Source organism: Chlorocebus sabaeus, chromosome 25 (assembly GCF_047675955.1).
Source record: "Chlorocebus sabaeus isolate Y175 chromosome 25, mChlSab1.0.hap1, whole genome shotgun sequence".
Taxonomy (NCBI): domain Eukaryota; kingdom Metazoa; phylum Chordata; class Mammalia; order Primates; family Cercopithecidae; genus Chlorocebus; species Chlorocebus sabaeus.
In genome coordinates, this window is record NC_132928.1 from 5,231,057 (window position 1) to 5,249,644 (window position 18,588).

The 18,588-nt window shown below is 41.4% G+C and overlaps 2 protein-coding genes across 4 annotated transcripts in view; one reads left to right on the plus strand and one right to left on the minus strand.

Moving 5' to 3' along the window:
• CNIH3 (cornichon family AMPA receptor auxiliary protein 3) overlaps positions 1–5,340 on the minus strand; it is a 335,293-nt gene extending 329,953 nt beyond the window's left edge. The window contains exon 1 of the mRNA XM_073011493.1: positions 5,234–5,340. The gene's annotated coding sequence lies outside the window, so the exon portion shown is untranslated. The remainder of the gene's footprint in view (positions 1–5,233) is intronic.
• A 172-nt stretch (positions 5,341–5,512) lies between these two features.
• The window catches only part of WDR26 (WD repeat domain 26), a 46,296-nt gene continuing 33,220 nt past the window's right edge, over positions 5,513–18,588 (plus strand). The window contains exons 1-4 of one of the 3 annotated variants that reach the window (XM_037985508.2): positions 5,513–6,422; positions 8,313–8,412; positions 8,513–8,617; positions 15,419–15,555. In XM_037985508.2, the coding sequence (XP_037841436.1) occupies positions 6,001–6,422; positions 8,313–8,412; positions 8,513–8,617; positions 15,419–15,555 (764 nt within the window). In that variant the 5' untranslated portion in view covers positions 5,513–6,000. The remainder of the gene's footprint in view (positions 6,423–8,312; positions 8,413–8,512; positions 8,618–15,418; positions 15,556–18,588) is intronic. The other 2 variants (XM_037985510.2, XM_037985509.2) reach the window with 2 other exon arrangements.

Below are 18,588 nucleotides of genomic sequence, written 5' to 3' on the forward strand. Positions count from 1 at the left end.
GAGACTCCATCTCAAAAAACAAAACAAAAAAAACAAAAACCAAAATTACCTGGGCATGGTGGCCCGCACCTGTAGTCCCAGCTACTGGAGAGGCTGAGGTAGGAGAATCACTTGAACCTGGGAGGTTGAGTTTGCAGTGACCCGAGATTGCACCACTGTACTCCAGCCTGGCTACAGAGCCAGACTCCATCTCAAAAATAAATAAATAAATAAAATTAAATAATAATGCTTTAGTGACTATCTTTGTACCCATAGCTGAGAGTTAAATGTTTTTGTTTTTTTTTTTAAATACAACCCATACTGCAAAATCAGAGCTGCAAGTACAAACTAAGCAGTCTATCCCAGCTACGTGGTAGGAAAAGAACGATCTCATTTATATGGTTCATTTCAGTTCCTTCAGGAAATTTCCCGCGACATTGTTATTTATATCAAATGGGTCTCAAAAACGTGAGACGGCTACTGAGAAGAGGACTGTTTTCCACTGAGAGGAAGGTGAATATGTCTAACTGTGTACAACTGCTGGTTGTAAAGGCGCCTGTGGCAAAGCAGTTGTCCTGTCTTTGCGCTTAAATCCACCTGGTGTGCCACCCCTACCCTTGCTTACAAGACTGTACTGAATGCCCATGGCATGAACGGAATGTTTGCAGAAGGAGAAAATAAGCAAGCACTGGAGAAACATGCATAGAACAGCAGGTAAAACTTCCAGATGACCGTGCCCTTCACCCACTCATGGAAGGCCAATATGAAGCCATGTTCAGAGTCGTCTGCCTAGAGCTACAGAGGAATGCAGAGCTGAGTAAGAAAGTGACTACAGAGTCACAGCTCAGAAACAATCATAACCAAAAATCCATCTTATACCTCTGCATTTAGCTGCCTCAAATCCTTTCTAAATGAAGAGGGATTTAAATTTTATTTTAAAATACTTCAACACAGTACTTTTCCAAATATTTGTTATATTCGTTATCTCATGACCCACACATTAACTCTAGCAAGCAGGTAGACCAATGTCATTATCCCCACTTAAACATGACATGCCTGAGGGGCTGCAAAAGTTAAATGATTTGCCTGGAGTCAATCGGCTGACCAACTGTTCGGACCCAAGAACCATGCTCTCCAGGATTCTCCCAATCCCAACCAGGCCCAAGTCCAGCTGGACAATTTTAGCATCCCAAAGAAAAGCTAGGAATGAAGCTGGAGATATAAATATAAAAATATTCCTTCCCAAAGACACCTGAGATCTGAAAACTACCTCTTCCTAACAAAAATTTTAAAAATTAAATATCGATGTTGCTAAGCACCAAGTTGATATACCAAACTTACATCTGGACAGAACAACTACAGTCTCTACTAGTCACAAAGACTTGTGAGAAATGTTGGTTTTATGTTTTATTATAAACATTTATACTATCTCAGCTTTTTAAAATATGGTAGAGTTTAATTTTTACAGTTAAGATGTTGTCTTGTGGTCAGGAGTGGTGGCTCATACCTGTAATCCTAACACTTTGGGAGGCCAAGGCTGGAGGATCATTTGAGTTCAAGAGTTTGAGAACAGCCGGGCGCCGGTGGCTCACGCCTGTAATCCCTGCACTTTGGGAGGCCGAGGCGGGCGGATCACGAGGTCAGGAGATCGAGACCATCCTGGCTAACACGGTGAAACCCCGTCTCTACTAAAATACAAAAAATTAGCCGGGCACGGTGGCGGGCGCCTGTAGTCCCAGCTACTCGGGAGGCTGAGGCAGGAGAATGGCACGAACCCGGGAGCGGAGCTTGCAGTGAGCCGAGATGGTGCCACTGCACTCCAGCCTGGGCGACAGAGTGAAGACTCCGCCTCAAAAAAAAAAAAAAAAAAAAAAGAGTTTGAGAACAGCCTGGGCAACATAATGAGACTGCATCTGTATTTAAAAAAAAAAAAAAAAAGGCCTGCGCGGAGGCTCACGCCTGTAATCCCAGCATTTTAGGAGGCCAAGGCAGGCAGATCACGAGGTCAGGAGATCGAGACCATCCTGGCTAACATGGTGAAAACCCGTCTCTACGAAAAATACAAAAAATTAGCCAGGTGTTGTGGCGGGCGCCTGTAGTCCCAGTTACTTGGGAGGCTGAGGCAGGAGAATGGCGTGAACCCAGAAGGCGGAGCTTGCAGTGAGCTGAGATCGTGCCACCACACTCCAGCCTGGACGACAGAGCGAGACACTGTCTCAAAAAAAAAAAAAAAAAGTTGCCGTGGGCAATACTAGTCATTTGTCATTTATATATCCAACACCTATTTCTTGAGTTGCCTTCTAGTCTAGTCTGGACTGGCTTATATGAATGTTTTTCAAACTTTTTTGACAATGGCCTACAGAAGAAATATATTTTACTTTGTGAAGCATAGACATGTGTCTGTCATTCAAATAAAAATTTCACAAAATAATAATCACCCCTCTTTTGAGTGATTCACTTGGATATCTTCTATGCTTTTATACTTTGCCACATTATTTTTTAAAATACAAATTATGGCCCACTAAATGGATTTCATGACTTACAAATGGGTCACAACACAAGAGCTGAAAAAATTGGATTATATGAACAATATACAGATTGTGCCCTCAAGGAATTTGTACATTAGTTGGGAGTCTCATACAGTTCACAGACCTCTTACAGTTGGAAAGGCCTATAGGTCAATTAGTTCGACTACCTACTCTATACTTGATTCTACAGCATCCCTGAAAAAAGGTGAGACATGTGAAAAAGGCTTGTTTGCCATTTCAAGGACAAGGAGTTACCTCTTATTTGGAACCTAGCACAATATGGGTCAAATAGAGACCTGTTAAAAACAGTACAGAAACAAATACAAATGAATCAAGTATCAAAATATACACTTGATTTCTTTTTTCTAAAAGATAACTTGGACCTTTGTTCCTAAACCCATCTTAGTCTTTTTTTAGGAGGAGGGTGAAAAGGGGAAGGTAAATCAGGGGGACAGAAGTCTAGAAAGGCTTCTCTCTGATGACCTGAAGAAGGGGTCTTAGCAAGTTACATCACAAGTAGCCTTCGCGATTGAGGAGCCTAATAAATGACACTCACAATGACGGCTAGGAGAGTGGAAGTCAGGAAAGGATCCTCTGAGGAGGTCTGAAATGAGCTGAGTCTTGAAAGATTGACTGGAATCAGACAGGTGAAGAAAAGATGGGAGAGTGTAGTCAAAGACTCTGAAAAAGAAATGAGTCAGTACATTTGGGGGACAGTAGATGGGGTCCCTGAAGCGGAGAAATAAGAGATGAAGCTGAAAAGAAAGACTGAAACCAGGCTGTGGTGAGCAGGACACAATTTGGATTTTATTCTGTAGGTAATGTGGTGTTACTGAAGGTTCCTCAGTGTGTAGAGTGTATTTCAGAATTGTTCATCTGTACATAGACCTGAAACTTGGCTCTAGAAAGGCCTAAAGACCCAGAGTTCAGATAACAGATTCTCAAGCTGTGTTTTAGTACAGAGAAAAATGTTCTGTGAGGGACTTCATAAATTCAGAATTCTAACACGAGCAGTGTTGGTTATTTTAAAAGCAGAAAAACTGGAATATAGAGTTTAGATAGCAATGGAATCCAATTTATTTTTCATCATTTTACTTTTGTTAATTTTTAAACAGTGTGAGCTTTGTCTGTAGCTGCCACTGACTGATTTCCTTTATAAAACCTACAGACTTTAGAAGCAAGTCTTCAATGTTGCCTAATAAATTATTATAAACCATTTTGCAAAAATTAAATTTTGCCTAAACAATAGCAACACTTTTAATAATAAGGTTGTCTAAAGTTAATATACAAACAGGGCTTTCTGAGGGTGTTAACTATCTAGTAATTCAGGCTCTGCTGGATACAGTGACAGAGCTCTAAGAACCTCAACTAGAACTCAGGTCGGCCTCAGGTGAATATAAACACTGTATGTGAGTCACCTTGCAATTACAGCTGCCACCTGGAAGCAAATTTAAGCAATAAGAACTACAAAACCAAATCCCTGTAAGATCCTGCATTGACCTTCCTCTTACTTCTTCCTGTCTGAGGATCCATAAACCTCAGGATTCTTTACTAATTTCTCATCAGCATCATTTTTTTTTTTTGTATTTCCAAATTTAAAAACGACTGTCTCCAAAGGCCTCAAATTTACTTTCAGTTATTAGTATAATAAATATCAGCGATGTATGATGTATTCATTAGAACCTATGGTGTTTTTTTTCCCCTTCCCCACAGGAAAACTACTTCAGAGAAAGACTTTTAATTTCTGAGAAGATCTTTGTACATATCGAGTATATATGCTATCGACCACATAATTGTTTGGGGATAATGCATACCATTTGCCAATGATTAAGATTCAGGCCAGTCTTTGTCGTTGCATTTTTACATTCACATAAATTAGTAAGTCATGATGACACGGAAGGCTCACATGCCACGTAAAAATTTCAAGCTTGGATCTGAATCGGTGACTGAATCCTCCTCAGAATGCATATTTTGGAGGCAACTGTTTGGTTTATGTTACTGCTCCCTAAACCGGGCAGTGACTCAAGAGGCAGCTGGAAGAGAGAAGGAGGTGCTGGGCAAGTGCTAAAATACTGAAGCCTCAGCAGTAGAGTCCCTCCCCTTCTCTACACACCACACAGCCTTTTTGTGACTTCTTGTCCCCATCAGATATGTTCCTCTAGACTAGCTCACCTTCCCAGGGTGGAGCAGAGTCTCACCGGTTCATTATCTCACAGCTCCCGGGATGGCCCCGGGTACAGCAACTGTGTGGCACTTGGCTGTGGAAATTCAAGTTTTTCCACCCTAAAACAAGTAGGTTGTGAAACCCGATTTCGGTCCTGGTTACCATTAAGAGAGGGGCCTACTACAGCCCTGTGCCTGGAAGTTCTTGCTACCAAACCTCGCCTCCTGCTCCACCCTCACCTTCAGCACCTGATGAGAAGGTCCAGTCCCTCCGCGCACCTTACATGCCCAGGCCACACTGGTGGACTCACGCACGCACGCCAACTCTGCCATCCCATGCACGCCCGGCTTCGGAGAGCAGCTACGAACTTACTGCTCGCCGAGTCAGCCGAGCCAGGGCGCAAGGGGAAAGGCCGGAGAGGGGCTGGGGATAGGATCGGATCGGAGTCGGGGTCGCGGTCGGGGTCGGGGCGGACCCCGCCGGCCCGCTGGCCTCCCTCCCCTGACCCCCGGGACAGCCCCGGCGCACGTGCTGGGTGACAGGCCCCCTATAGGTTCCATACCTGCCACCGGAAGTGAGTGAGGAGGGCAGTATAGGCATTTCCTGTGACGCGAGCGCCTGGACTCCATTAGGCAGCAGCTGGGGGAAGAATCAACACACCAGGGAGCAGAGCGCAGCGGACCCGAGGACAGAGGCGGCAGCTGCCTCCGCTGCCGCCCGCCGCCGCCGCCGCCGCCGGCGCCGCCGCAGCCACTGCCGGGGCTCAGCCCAGCGGCGGGCCCCGCGCCCCCGCAGCCGCCCCGCGGCGCCCCCAGGCGCGACCCCCGGGCCGCGCACCCCGAGCTGCCTCCGGGAGGGGGGGGGGGAAAGGGCCCGGATCCTCCTTCTCCCCCTCCTCCTCCTCCTCCCCCTCCTCTCACCCCCACCCTCCTACCCTGACCCCCTCCCCGCCTCCCCGGCCCCCCTTACCCCGACCCTCTCCCCGGCCCCCGCCTCCCCTCCCCCGCCTCGCCCCACCGGCTTCCCACCACGGCCTCTCTCGGCGAGGAAACTCTGGCCTCCGCTTCCTCCTCCTCCGACTCGGACACCGGCGGAGCCTCCCCGCCCCCGCGGAAGAAACCCCGAGCCTCGGCGGCGGAGGGAGCAGGAGAGCCCGGGGCTTCGGCAGGCAGAGCAGGCCTCTCCCCTCCGTCCTCGTCGTCCTCGTCGTCCTCCTCCTCCTCCTCCTCCGTGGTGGTAGTGGTGGGACTTCCCCCGGCTGCTGCCCCTCCCGCCGCCGCTGCTGTCTCCCACCGAAGTAGCGGCCACAGCCTGGTCAGCGGCAGCATCATGCAGGCCAACGGGGCAGGAGGAGGAGGAGGAGGTGGCGGCGGCGGCGGCGGAGGAGGAGGGGGCGGCGGGGGCCAGGGACAGACCCCGGAACTCGCCTGCCTGTCGGCTCAGAACGGGGAGTCGTCCCCCTCGTCGTCGTCGTCCGCGGGGGACCTGGCCCACGCCAATGGGCTCCTGCCTTCCGCCCCCTCCGCCGCCAGCAACAATAGCAACAGCCTGAATGTCAATAACGGGGTTCCCGGCGGGGCGGCCGCCGCATCCTCAGCCACCGTCGCAGCTGCCTCCGCCACCACCGCCGCCTCCTCTTCCTTGGCCACCCCAGAACTGGGCAGCAGCCTCAAGAAGAAGAAGCGGCTCTCCCAGTCAGATGAGGATGTCATTAGGCTAATAGGACAGCACTTGAATGGCTTAGGGCTCAAGTAAGTATCCCTTACCGGCAGCTGGTGATGGACAGACCGAGGGACGGAGGCTCCAGGGGGGTAGGGGAAGGAGGGGAGGGGGGCTTGAAAGAGCTCGGTTAAAGAGAATGAGTGCTGGGCACGCAGGGCCCAGTACACAGGAGGACGCGGCTCAGACAGGCCGACCGGGGAGGAGGAGCGGACCTGAAAGGAAATAGGGGAGAATTAATCAGTCTGACAAATTGTGAGACGAGACAGGCGGTTGAGGGGTTAGGAAGGGGTAGGAGAAACCCAAAGAATGACTTCTCCCCACGCACCTTCAGAGCTTAATTGTCTGTCAATAAAGACAGATGCGGGAGTGTGCCTCTCTGTGTTGGGGGAGGGGTGGATTAGAGCTGGTGGAAATAATGAACCTTGGAGGATTTGTTTTTCAAGTGTATCTTGGAGGCATCTTTGTGGGACACCTCCCCACCCCCAACCGTGGCAGACAACAACCCAAGCAAACTACCAATCAGGAAAGACAATCACCTACAAGTGTTTATGGGAACGGAGGGGCTGGGATCATTTGGAAAGAGGTTGTTGAATAAATCTGATGGGAATAATGAAGATACAGTGTTGATGTCGTTTAAAGGCCCTTGTGTGTGTGTACAAGAGGTCTAACCCTAACTAGTCTGAAATCTCAGTTTAATACCAAGAAGATGATCGCCTCTGAAAAGGGGACATCTGATCTGGTGAATCATTTGTTTTCAAATACAATTTAGGTGGCCTTGTATACCTAACATAGGGTGAGGGTAGACAGCGACCTTGGACAAAAAACACCGTTTTGTATACACACAAAGAAAAACTAAGGGGGTAGAAGGTAGGATTGGTGGGAGTGTCTGATGAAGGAGGTGCAAGAGGCAGAGTCAGAATGAAATGGTGGGGGGAAGGACGTGCAGCAGCAGTCAGTTTCCTACATTCAGAGTGTAGATTAAGCTCTCAGGCTAGCCGATGTGTACTTTTGCATTTATGGATTTCTTGGGGAGTGGGAACTTTTTAAAAGTGACATAAGTATTTTGGTTTTCAGGCAGATCGTTGCACTGTTTAGCTAAAAATTAAGTTTTAAAGCTGAATTAAGAAAGCATTGAAACATAAGCACAAAAAATACAAGACTGATAAATGAAGGTTCTTAGATACCAGAATACACGAGGGAAGAAAATACAGTTGATGAATCTTTTAAGTGCTCAAAGACAAATATGTGGTAGGAAGAAGTCACTTTATTCCCTAGGGAAAAGGATTAGTATGAAAACAGATTTTGTAAATGCTAACAGAACATATTACTGAGACAAGAAGCAAGCTGACAGCAGCAGGAGGAAATAACTCGTGACTGTTTGGAACCTACACCATAGTAAATTTGCTATTTTTAGTATAGAGAGAAAGGGAATGGTTTTTGATGCTAGATTTATTTTAATTTTAAAGATTGACCTAGTAGAATTTCTATGCAATATAATACCTGGATATATAAGCTCTTAACTGACACTGGTCGTCTGTGTCACCGTGTGAAGCTAATAATTTTGATCTTTAAAAATGTAGTAACGTAGTATGTAGATACTGGTTTTTCATTTATTTGACTAGTTGGTTACAGCACATTTTTAGAAATCTTATACTTTATACATTAAATTGAGGCGTCAAATGGCACACTAGGAAGAACTTATATTGATTCTGGTTTCAAGAAAGGTTTTTAACTTGACTAGGAAAAAATGTAGGTGTCAGTTTTAAATAAAGTTTGTTTAACCAGGCACATGAAAGCTATTTTTTTCTTCATGAGGCTAGCTTAAAAATTTTGCATCTGTTTTCATGGACATTAGTTTATTTGGAAGATTAAAACCCTAAAGTTGGTCAGGTCTGTTTTACACTGTATCTCTCCTGCAGCCAGACTGTTGATCTCCTCATGCAAGAGTCAGGATGTCGTTTAGAACATCCTTCTGCTACCAAATTCCGAAATCATGTCATGGAAGGAGACTGGGATAAGGTAAAGTAGGGCATATAGAGCTGTGTGACTGCTGCTAAAATTACAGATTTGATATGCATTTTGTGACATTTCTGTTTTTCTTTTATACCAATTTTTACAGGCAGAAAATGACCTGAATGAACTAAAGCCTTTAGTGCATTCTCCTCATGCTATTGTGGTAAGAGGCGCACTTGAAATCTCTCAAACGTTGTTGGGAATAATTGTGGTAAATACACTTTTGTTCTTAGTTTCACATTTATGCTTATTTTAATAGGTTATTGATAACTCTAGGCTTCTGCCTCTTATAAGAAAAAAAGGCCTAAAAGTAGTTAAATTTCATATAATTTGTGAACTAGGATGAGTACAATGTTTTAAAGTATGAATTTTATATCTTTAAAATCATACATAGTAAATGTGTCATTTGAACTTTATAAATTAAGCTCTACAAAAAATATATTGAAAGCTCTTCGTGCTTTCAGTGCTACTAATAGGAGTTTTATGTTTATAGAGTTAAAGATAAATTATACTTTTATTATGTTACTTAAAATACTGAATGTGATGGTTAAAGAGAAAATGTGTTTGGGTGTGTGTATATCCATACAGCCTTAAGGAGCTGATACGTTATCTTTTTTTAATCTTTGGGAATTATAGTTAATTCAAGCCAACTCCGTTGGTGTGCTGGCCATTTTCCATTCTTGCATTCCAGTTGTGTGAATTGACAGTGTCAAAGTTTGTATAATATGTATCACTCTGGTGGAGGGTTTGTATGCAGATTTGACCATTAGGCCCTGCTTACTGGCCTTATTTCCCTGACAAGATCAATTTAGTAGTTTAACCTGTTAGTCTCTTTCATAAATCTTAATGAATCTTTTAGACTTATGGGCTTTAATTCTTCAGTAGATGGTGGTGAGGGAGAGAGGAAATAAGGTTTTTCTAAGTGCTGGAGTTTGGAAACCATGAAGAATCAGCTGCTAGCTGCTGGCTTTTTAACTTCTAGCTGATTCATTTGTTGTCAAAAGCAGTTTCCTGTCTGGGGGTGGGGAGAGAAAGAAGGCAAATAGGAAGTGAAGTAGAGAAACCAGCTGTTTGTTAAATATTAGTAAATGACTATTACATTTTTATTTTTTTTAAATTGGGTCAAACATTAATCTTTTCTGTCTCTTTCTATAAAAATTGGGCCTTGTGTGGTTTTTTTTTTTTGAAATCTTGTTACAAAAGAGTTTTCAAACTCAATGTAATTCTACACAATAATATAATCCTAGAGAAATGGGCTTCAAGTGAATTAAAGGTGCAGACAAGCAAGAACAAATACAAATTCGTTTAAATTGATGATGTAGTGTATTATTTTTATTCTTTCATTAAATACCTAGAATACTAAAAATTTTAAACTACTGTTGAGTAAGATGATTGGTAATAAATTAACTTATAAAATAATTTTGTAATAAAATTTAAAAATAAAAACAGAAGTTAAAATAGTTAAACATGTATATTCAAAGGGATTGGAAATTTTTCATTAACTAAAGTGTCCTCAACTGGTGTGTTTGGGGTTTTAAAAAAAAATACCCAAGTACATTTTATTGAGCAGTTCTTCATAAATTTTTGCTTCTGACTGAATGAGCTAAAATAAAGACAGTAAGATGGCCAAAGTAAGAATTAAGGTTGCTTTCCCATTGGGCAAGTTAGCACTACTTGTGTGTTGACAATAAAGAGCTTGCCTGTGGACTGTTTTAAAATGTGTGTGATTTCTTGGAGGTTGTTTAAACTTCACCCAAATTATATGTGTAATTTAGTGGTAAAAAATTTAATAGGCTTACTTCCTATTTTTTTCTTATTTATAGTAATTTGAGAGTTCTGTTTTGGATGTCAGTTATGACTGTCGCATTAGAAACCTTCATTAGAGGCAACATGTAAACTGAAGAAAGATAGTTATAGATAATAAGGAGGAATCCTTTCTTTTTACAGTCTGTTGAGTCTGTAGAACATTCTAGGATCTAATAAAAAAAATGGAGATTAAATCTCTGGCTGAGTCTCATGCCATCAAACTGTTTAGGTATTTATACAAAGAAAGGGGCTCCAACTTTTATCTCACTTTAAGCATTGATGAATCAATTGCTTTTAAAGATTCATTTCAGCATTTTTTGAAGTTGCTTTTCAACTCTCTAAATTTACTTTTAATTTTACTTTACTTTTGTTTAAATTTACTTTTCTCGTCCATCGCATCTCCAGAAGAGAATCTAATATAAGCTTAAATTTGTGGTAATATCTTAGGAGACAACTATTAGGGTTTCTTTAAACATAATTATTTTAATTGTATACCCAAGCACATTGATGGCTTAGTCTAGACTAAAATTGTACTTTATTTTTTAAGCGTGAATGTTTTCTTTGACCCAATCCACTCTCCCTACAGCCTACTCCCTTTGTTTTGTTGTTGTTGTTGTTTGTTTGTTTGAGACAGAGTCTCGCTCTGTTGCCCAGGCTGGGGTGCAGTGGCGTGATCTCAGCTCACAGCAACCTCCGCCTCCCAGGTTCAAGTGATTCTTCTGCCTCAGCCTCCGAAACAGCTGGGACTACAGGCGCACGCCACCATGCCCAGCTAATTTTTGTATTTTTAGTACAGACGGGGTTTCACCATATTGGCCAAGCTGGTCTCGAACTCCTGACCTTGTGATCCGCCTGCCTCAGCCTCCCAAAGTGCTGGGATTACAGGTGTGAGCCACCGCACCCAGCCGTTTAAATGGTTTCCAGTTAAATGGTACTGGGAATGGCAGAAGTTGCTCTCATGAATCTTTTTTTTTTTTTTTTTTGAGACTGAGTTTCTCTCTTATTGGCCAGACTGGAGTGCAATGGCATGATCTCACCTCACCGCAACCTCTCCTCCCTCCCGGGTTCAAGAGATTCTCCAGCCTCAGCCTCCCAAGTAGCTGGAATTACAGGTGTCCATCACCACACCCAGCTAATTTTTTTTGTATTTTTAGTAGAGACGGAGTTTCACCATGTTGGCCAGGCTGGTCTCGAACTCCTGACCTCAGGTGATCCACCCGCCTCAGCATCGCAGAGTGCTGGGATTACAGGCGTGAGCCACCGTGCCTGGCCAAATCAGCATTTTTTAGTTTGGATTCAAGTATACTTAGCCATTTCTGGGCAATTTGGATGGGTATACGAGACCAATAGTAGAAAACTTTTTTTATGTCTAGAAATATTTGGTTATTTTTTAATGTAATGGAAATATGCTTAACAAAAATTGGCATCTATAATTAACTAGTATATTTTAAAGTCAAATAGGAGTTTTGAGAGCCAAGTTTAGATATAATTTGTTTCCCCTTTTCTCTGAGAAATCATGATTTAATTGATAAGATTTGGTTATAACCTTACTCCAGAGTTAGAATCACTACTGAATTAGCTAGGAGGCCACCCTTGAGAACCAAACTTTCTGAGTATCATAATTTCTGGGTTTTTCTTTCATGTTGAGTTCAGTTTAATCATATGGGAGCAAAGGAAGGGATAAAGCAATTCAGTATTGGGTGGACTAGGGTAGCAACCGCAGAATTTACAGTGTGAAACTATCATTCAAGCTCTCCTAGTCACTTAACAATTTCAAATTTATTAGATATTAAAATGGAGAAGGAGATCTTGCTGGGCCCAGAGATGGTGAAAAATCATTAGAGACCACAAATAATCTCTTAAGAGGTCTAGTTGGGAGCTGGGGAAAGACATAAAGGAGAGTGTATTTTCCTAATATTTTTCTGTCTTTATTTCTTCAAGATTTGTTTTAAACATAAACATTAGTGGAGCCCTGTCCCCATCTCAGCAAGCTTTAATTTTGTCTGATTTTTACAGTGTTTTCAGTATTTAGCATTATTTGTTAATTATAGGGTTTTTGCTTTCTTGAGGTTATATTTACATTTTTGTGCTTTAAATTTTGGGAGGTAAAATACAGTTTTACTCCCCACCCTTATCATATGTGTCAAATACTTCAACTGATTTTTTGGAGAATAAACATTTTCTCTCAAACCTCTAGCTGTGCTTGGCCAGCAGCATGTTAGTTGCCATGCACAATACCAGGATTTGATATCTGTTTGAGAATATTCTTGGTCTTGATCTGGATAAAATGACTCATAGAGAAATGCTCTTGTGCTACTTTTATAGCATTCTCTGTATATACAGAAATATGTGTTTATATTGGCTTCTCTCAGAGTTTTAGTCAGCCTTTCTCTGCTCTCCTGCCCCACCTCTGCCCCACAGAAAGAGAGTAACATGTTGTATCAAGATCTTGGTGGGAAAATAAGGGGGAAACAGCACTTTGGGCACTGTCCCTACACACATTGGAATGGGGGAGGGATGGGCATAGGAACCTAATGATTAATACCAAAAAATACATAAATATTAAGTAAATAAAAAACTTTCCCTGAATTTTTTTTTAAGTCCCTCAATTCCCAATTATTAAGAAAATTTAGTGAAGAAATTATGTCACATGCTCTGGCCAGTTCCATGTGGCATTTAAATGAAAAAGTTCTGCTACTGAATATGATTTTCAAGTTTGAATTTTAAAAATACCACAAAATGGAATGAAACTTTTTTTGGGGGGGACAGAGTTTTGCTTTCGTTGCCCAGGTTAGAGCACAGTGGCACAATCTCGGCTCACTGCAACCTCCGCCTTCCGGTTTCAAGCAATTCTCCTGCCTCAGCCTCCCAGCAAGCTGGGATTACAGGCGCCCGCCACCACACCCAGCTAATTTTTTTGTATATATATATATTTTTTTTTAGTAGAGACGGGGTTTCACCATGTTTGTCAGGCTGGTCTCGAACTGCTGACCTCGTGATACATCCGCCTCGGCCTCCCCAAGTGCTGGGATTACAGGCGTGAGCCACCACGCCCAGTGGAATGAAACTTTTAACATTATATTGACAAATGAAAATATATGAGGTCTTCATTTCATAGTTGCATTTTTTTCAGAAGCTAAAATGGTACAAATATCCAGAATAACTTCAAATATAACATTTTTTTATTTTTAGTTTTGTTTTTTTTTTCATTGTTTAGTTTTTGCTTTCTGTGACCAGATGAATGTCAGATTTTTTTCATTTAACATAGGTTAACTTCAGGCTATATGTGTAGTAATGTACTTTTCAGGGCATCTTGGTAATTAATGTATTTCTGAAACATTCATTAGTCATTCTAAATTTATATGTAAAATTTGGTAAGTGGAATTTTCCTAGAGTTACAGGAGTGTCTTGGTTTGAATTTTTTTCTGTTCCTTAGCCATATATTTAAGATGAGCTTTGTATCAAGCATAAGCAATGTATCTTATAAAGGATGTATTGAAATACATGCCTAACTTATACGAGAGGGTTTATTATTGCTTGCTTTCTCTAGAAACCACTTTTATAAGCTTATAATTTATATCTCTCTTCTAAATACTCCTTGATAGAAAATCTTGTAGAGCAGTTTATTACACTGTTAATTCTACAAATAAATGGTAATTTCTCCATAGCATTTCGTGACAGCAGTGTACTTTTTTATGGTTTTAAAGTAAGCATTTTGGGCCAGGTACAGTGGCTCATGCCCGTAATCCTAGCACTTTGGGAGGCCAAGGTGGGCAGATCACTTGAGGTCAGGAGTTCGAGACCAGCCTGGCCAACATGACGAAACCCTGTCTACTGAAAATACAAAAATTAGCTGGGTGCGGTGGCGGGCGCCTATAATCCCAGCTACTTGGGAGGCTGAGGCAGGAGAACCGTGTGAACCCAGGAGGCAGAGGTTACAGTAAGCCGAGATGGCACCACTGCACTCCAGCCTGGACCACAGTGAGACTCTGTCTCAGAAAAGAAAAAAAGCATCTTACAAACAAGAAAAATTGTACTTCAAGTTTTAATTTTAAGTGGGCTTGAGATCTTTACCACTGTATTCCTTGGAGTCTCTGAATATAACTAGCATTCTCTACCTACGACTTTTCTGTTTACATCAATTGACTTGCTTAAGCTCCACAAGTACCAAATAATGATGAAAAGGACCTCCAAGCTGTGGTCCTTAATTAGGTTTAAGGTTTAAAAGAAGTTTTGAAATGATATTTATAAACATCCCTTTTCTCTTGTAAAAAACTGCTAAGATTGTGACCAAGTTAAAAGTAAAATAATAAAGTAGCATTTAAAAGTATTAAAGTCAAAAACACAGTTCAGGAAAAAAACTAAATGTGAAAGTGTCTCACAATAAAGCTAGAAAGTGGTTATTGGTTTAGGGGAGAAAAGAGCTAATAATAATTTCCTGTTCTTCATTTTTAAATCCATTAGTGATCAGATTGTCAGAAATACACAAGTACCAATAAAGAATCTTTTTAAAAACCTTTAAGTTCAACCATCTAATGTAGACATCCCTTAATAGCTGCCTAGAAGAGAGTGAGTGCATCAAGCTTGTGCTTGGCCACGTTAGTCATAGGAATCTCAATACTTTGCATACCAACTTGTAGTCCATTTGTTGGACAGCTCTTAACCTTGATAAGCCAAAATAAGACACTTTTCTGCTTCTCCTGAGTGTTTGTAGTTCTGCTTTCTGGTCTACTTAGTCCCTCTTTCACATTGTGACTTAAATAGTTCATTTACTGTTTTTTTCTCTAATCTTCTCAAAACTTGTTGCATAAAACCCCCCAATGCCCTAATTATAAAGTCATACTTTTTAAAAAGCGAATTTCAAGTACTTGGAATAGTTCTAATTTTTTATACAAGAACTAAAATTCTAGGAAATTGCTTTGAGAGGAGAATTCATTTTTTCCAAGGCTGATACTTCGATCACTAATGATCTAGTCTGATTTGAGATTATTTGTTCAAAGCAGAGTTTTAGTAAGATGTGGAATTGAGCAAAGTCGCATTTAATCTACTGTGGCTCTACTAAACTATTTTGAGTCATCTTGAAGCTTTATAAAAAGTTATTTCAAAGGGCATAGTAGAATGGTTTCTACTGTTCTGTTTAGGCACAAACATTTTCTGAAACTTCCATCAACTTTTTTCCCCTGACTGCTGCTTTCTGTCATGTCAGAGGATGAAGTTTTTGCTGCTGCAGCAGAAGTACCTAGAATACCTGGAGGATGGCAAAGTCCTGGAGGCACTTCAAGTTCTACGCTGTGAATTGACGCCGCTGAAATACAATACAGAGCGCATTCATGTTCTTAGTGGGTAAGGAAACTGAGTTCTTGAACTCAGGTTAATGGAAGGCCAAAGTTATATTTCTTTAACATTTTTCTAAAATATAAATACTTGATTATTGCTAAATTCTTAGATATTTATCTAGGTAAACTCACTCCTGTGTGGATGAACTATTTTGGTCATCCTAGAAAACTTCAGATTAGGGTAGAGATATATTTAAGTGGGTGAAAGGGAGAAGAAAATATGTATTGCCTGTGAAATGCTGTTTTAAAATCTTCTGTGAAAACCCAATTACATTCCAAGGACAGCTCTTGTAGTTAAAAACAAAATAAAAATCATATGATATGGATCATGGTAAACAACAACATTTCCAGTATTGGTGCACACTAACTTTTTAAGTGAATACTTGTCATGTGCCAGGCCCTTGCTAAGCTTTTCACATAAACAACCTCATTTAATCCTCACATCAACATCAGTCCTTTTTTGGGGTATGAAGGGTGGGGACAGGGTCTCACTATGTTGTCCAGTGTGGTCTCAAACTCCTATGATCTTCCCACAGTGCATGAGTCACTGTACCTGGCCACATTAATCCTTATAATGTTAGATTACCCAAAGGTTTGATCCTGGGCCTCCTTTTTATTCTCTATCTACATACTCTTTTTAGGTAATCTCATTCTATACCATGCCTTCACATACTGTCTGTATACTGGTGACTCTTAAATTTACTTTCTTATCTGAAGTCCCAATGTATATATCTAGTGGCATACCTGACATTCTACACTTAGATGTTTAATAGATGTTTCAGTTTTATGAGGCTGGAGTGCAATGGCACAATCATAGATCACTGCTGCCTCCAGTTTCTGGACTCAAGCCATCCTCCTGCCTCACCGTCCTAAGTAGGTAGGATTTCAGGCATGCACCACCACGTGTGGCTAATTTTTTCATTTTTTGTAGAGACAGGTCTCGCTATGTTGCCCAGGCTGGCCTTGAACTCCTAACCTTAAGCGATCCACCTACTTCAGCCTCCCAAGGTGCTGGGATTAAAAGGCATGAGCCACCGCACCCAGCCTCAAAACAAAATTCTGGATTCACCCCTTCATGATAAATACACTCAGCAAACTAGGAATAGAAAGGAACTTCCTTGACCGAATAAAGGGCATTAATGAAAATTCACAGTGCTGGCAATGAAAGACTGAAACTTCTCTCCTTGTGATCAAGAATAGGACAATGATGTCTACTCTTGCTATGTCTGTTCAACATTGTATTGGAGGTTCTAGCCAGGGAAATTAGTCAAGAAAAAGAAATAAAAAGTTGAAAAGGAAAAAGTAAAACTATCTCCATTCAAAGATGTCATGATTTTATATAAAGAAAATTTAAGGAAACCACCAAAAAACTCTTAGAACTAATAGGCAAGTTCAGCAAGGTTGTAGGACACAAGATCAATACACAAGAATAATGGTATTTCTAAAATCTAACAATGAATAATTTAAAAAATTGAATTAAGAAAACAGTGTTATTTACACTAGTATAAAAAAGAATAATTCAGGAATAAATTTAACCCCTACAGACCTGTGCCACTTCTAGCATATCGCAAGATCTTCAACCCAGTTGCTGAAAGGAAAAACTTAAGCCTCATACTGCTTTTTCTTTATCTTTTAACTTTGACATGTATGGCCTAATTCTGAAACATCTCAAATTTTCATTTCTCTGAATCTCCACAGTTTCTAGCCTAGTTAAGCCATGGACATCTCTGCTAGAATATTATAGTAGCTTCCCACCTAGTTATATTGTCTTCACTCTTAATTTTTTTCTTTTCTTTTTTTTTTTTTTTTTTTTTTTTTTGAGACTGAGTTTCACTGTCGCCCAGGCTGGAGTGCAATGGTACAATCTCAGCTCACTGCAGCCTTCACCTCCCGGGTTCAAGTGATTCTTCAACCTTGCCTCCTGAGTAGCTGGGATTGTAGGCATGTGCCACCACACCCAGCTAATTTTGTATTTTTAGTAGAGATGGGGTCTCACCATGTTGGCCAGGCTGGTCTCGAACTTCTGACCTCAGGTGATCCACCTGCTTCAGCCTTCCAAAGTGCTGGGATTATAGGTGTGAGCCACTGTACCCGGCTTCACTCTTAATTTCTTAACAATGCGTATTTCACATAGCAGCCAGACGAATAAGCAAAACCATAAATGAAGTCTTCACTCCCTTACCACTGGCTCTCCAGCAGTCTTAAAACCCAAAATCTCTGTGCAAGGCCACAAAAACCCTGATCCTTTTCTGCCATCTTTTTCTTTTTTCATTACTGTATAGTGACACTCGTGCTCTTTCTGTTCCTTAACTTGTCAGCCCTTAAGGCATTTGCACTGCTTGTCCTCTCCATCTGAAATGTATGTTCCCCAGTCTTTGCATAGCTGGGTACTCCTTGTTTAGTTCCCAACCCGAGCATCATCTTCTCCCAAGATTACCCACTGGGTGTTCTCATCACATTACTCTGGTTTTAATTTTTTTCTTTATAGCATATTTCACTGTATGATATGGCTCCAGCATCAAGAATAAATATGTGACACATGAGTTTGTAAATACAAAATGATGGACAAAAGAATGGGCCCAAGATAAGGGCCCATTCCTTGCATGTAGGGAAACTGAGCCTCAAATAAGTAGCCAGCACAATATAAAGCTAATAATTCAGAAAGCAGTTCTCAAAGCCTGGTTTGACTGATTCCAAAGTCATTGGTCTTACCCACTATCACATCTTGTAACAGTAAATTCTACAGGTATTTTGTTTGTTGTTTGAGATGGAGTCTGGCTATGTTGCTTAGACTGGTCTTGAACTCATGCCCAAGCAGTCCTTCCACCTTGGCTTCCCAAAGTGCTAGGTTTACAGGCATGAGCCACCACACATGGTCTGCTAGATGTCTTGATATGGTAGCTGACAAATTATCTTGTTCTGATTACCTTTTTTTTTTTTTTTTTTTTGAGACAGAGTCTCATTCCATTACCCAGGCTGGAGTGCAGTGGCACAATCTTGGCTCACTGCAGCCTCCACCTCCCTGGTTCAAGCAATTCTG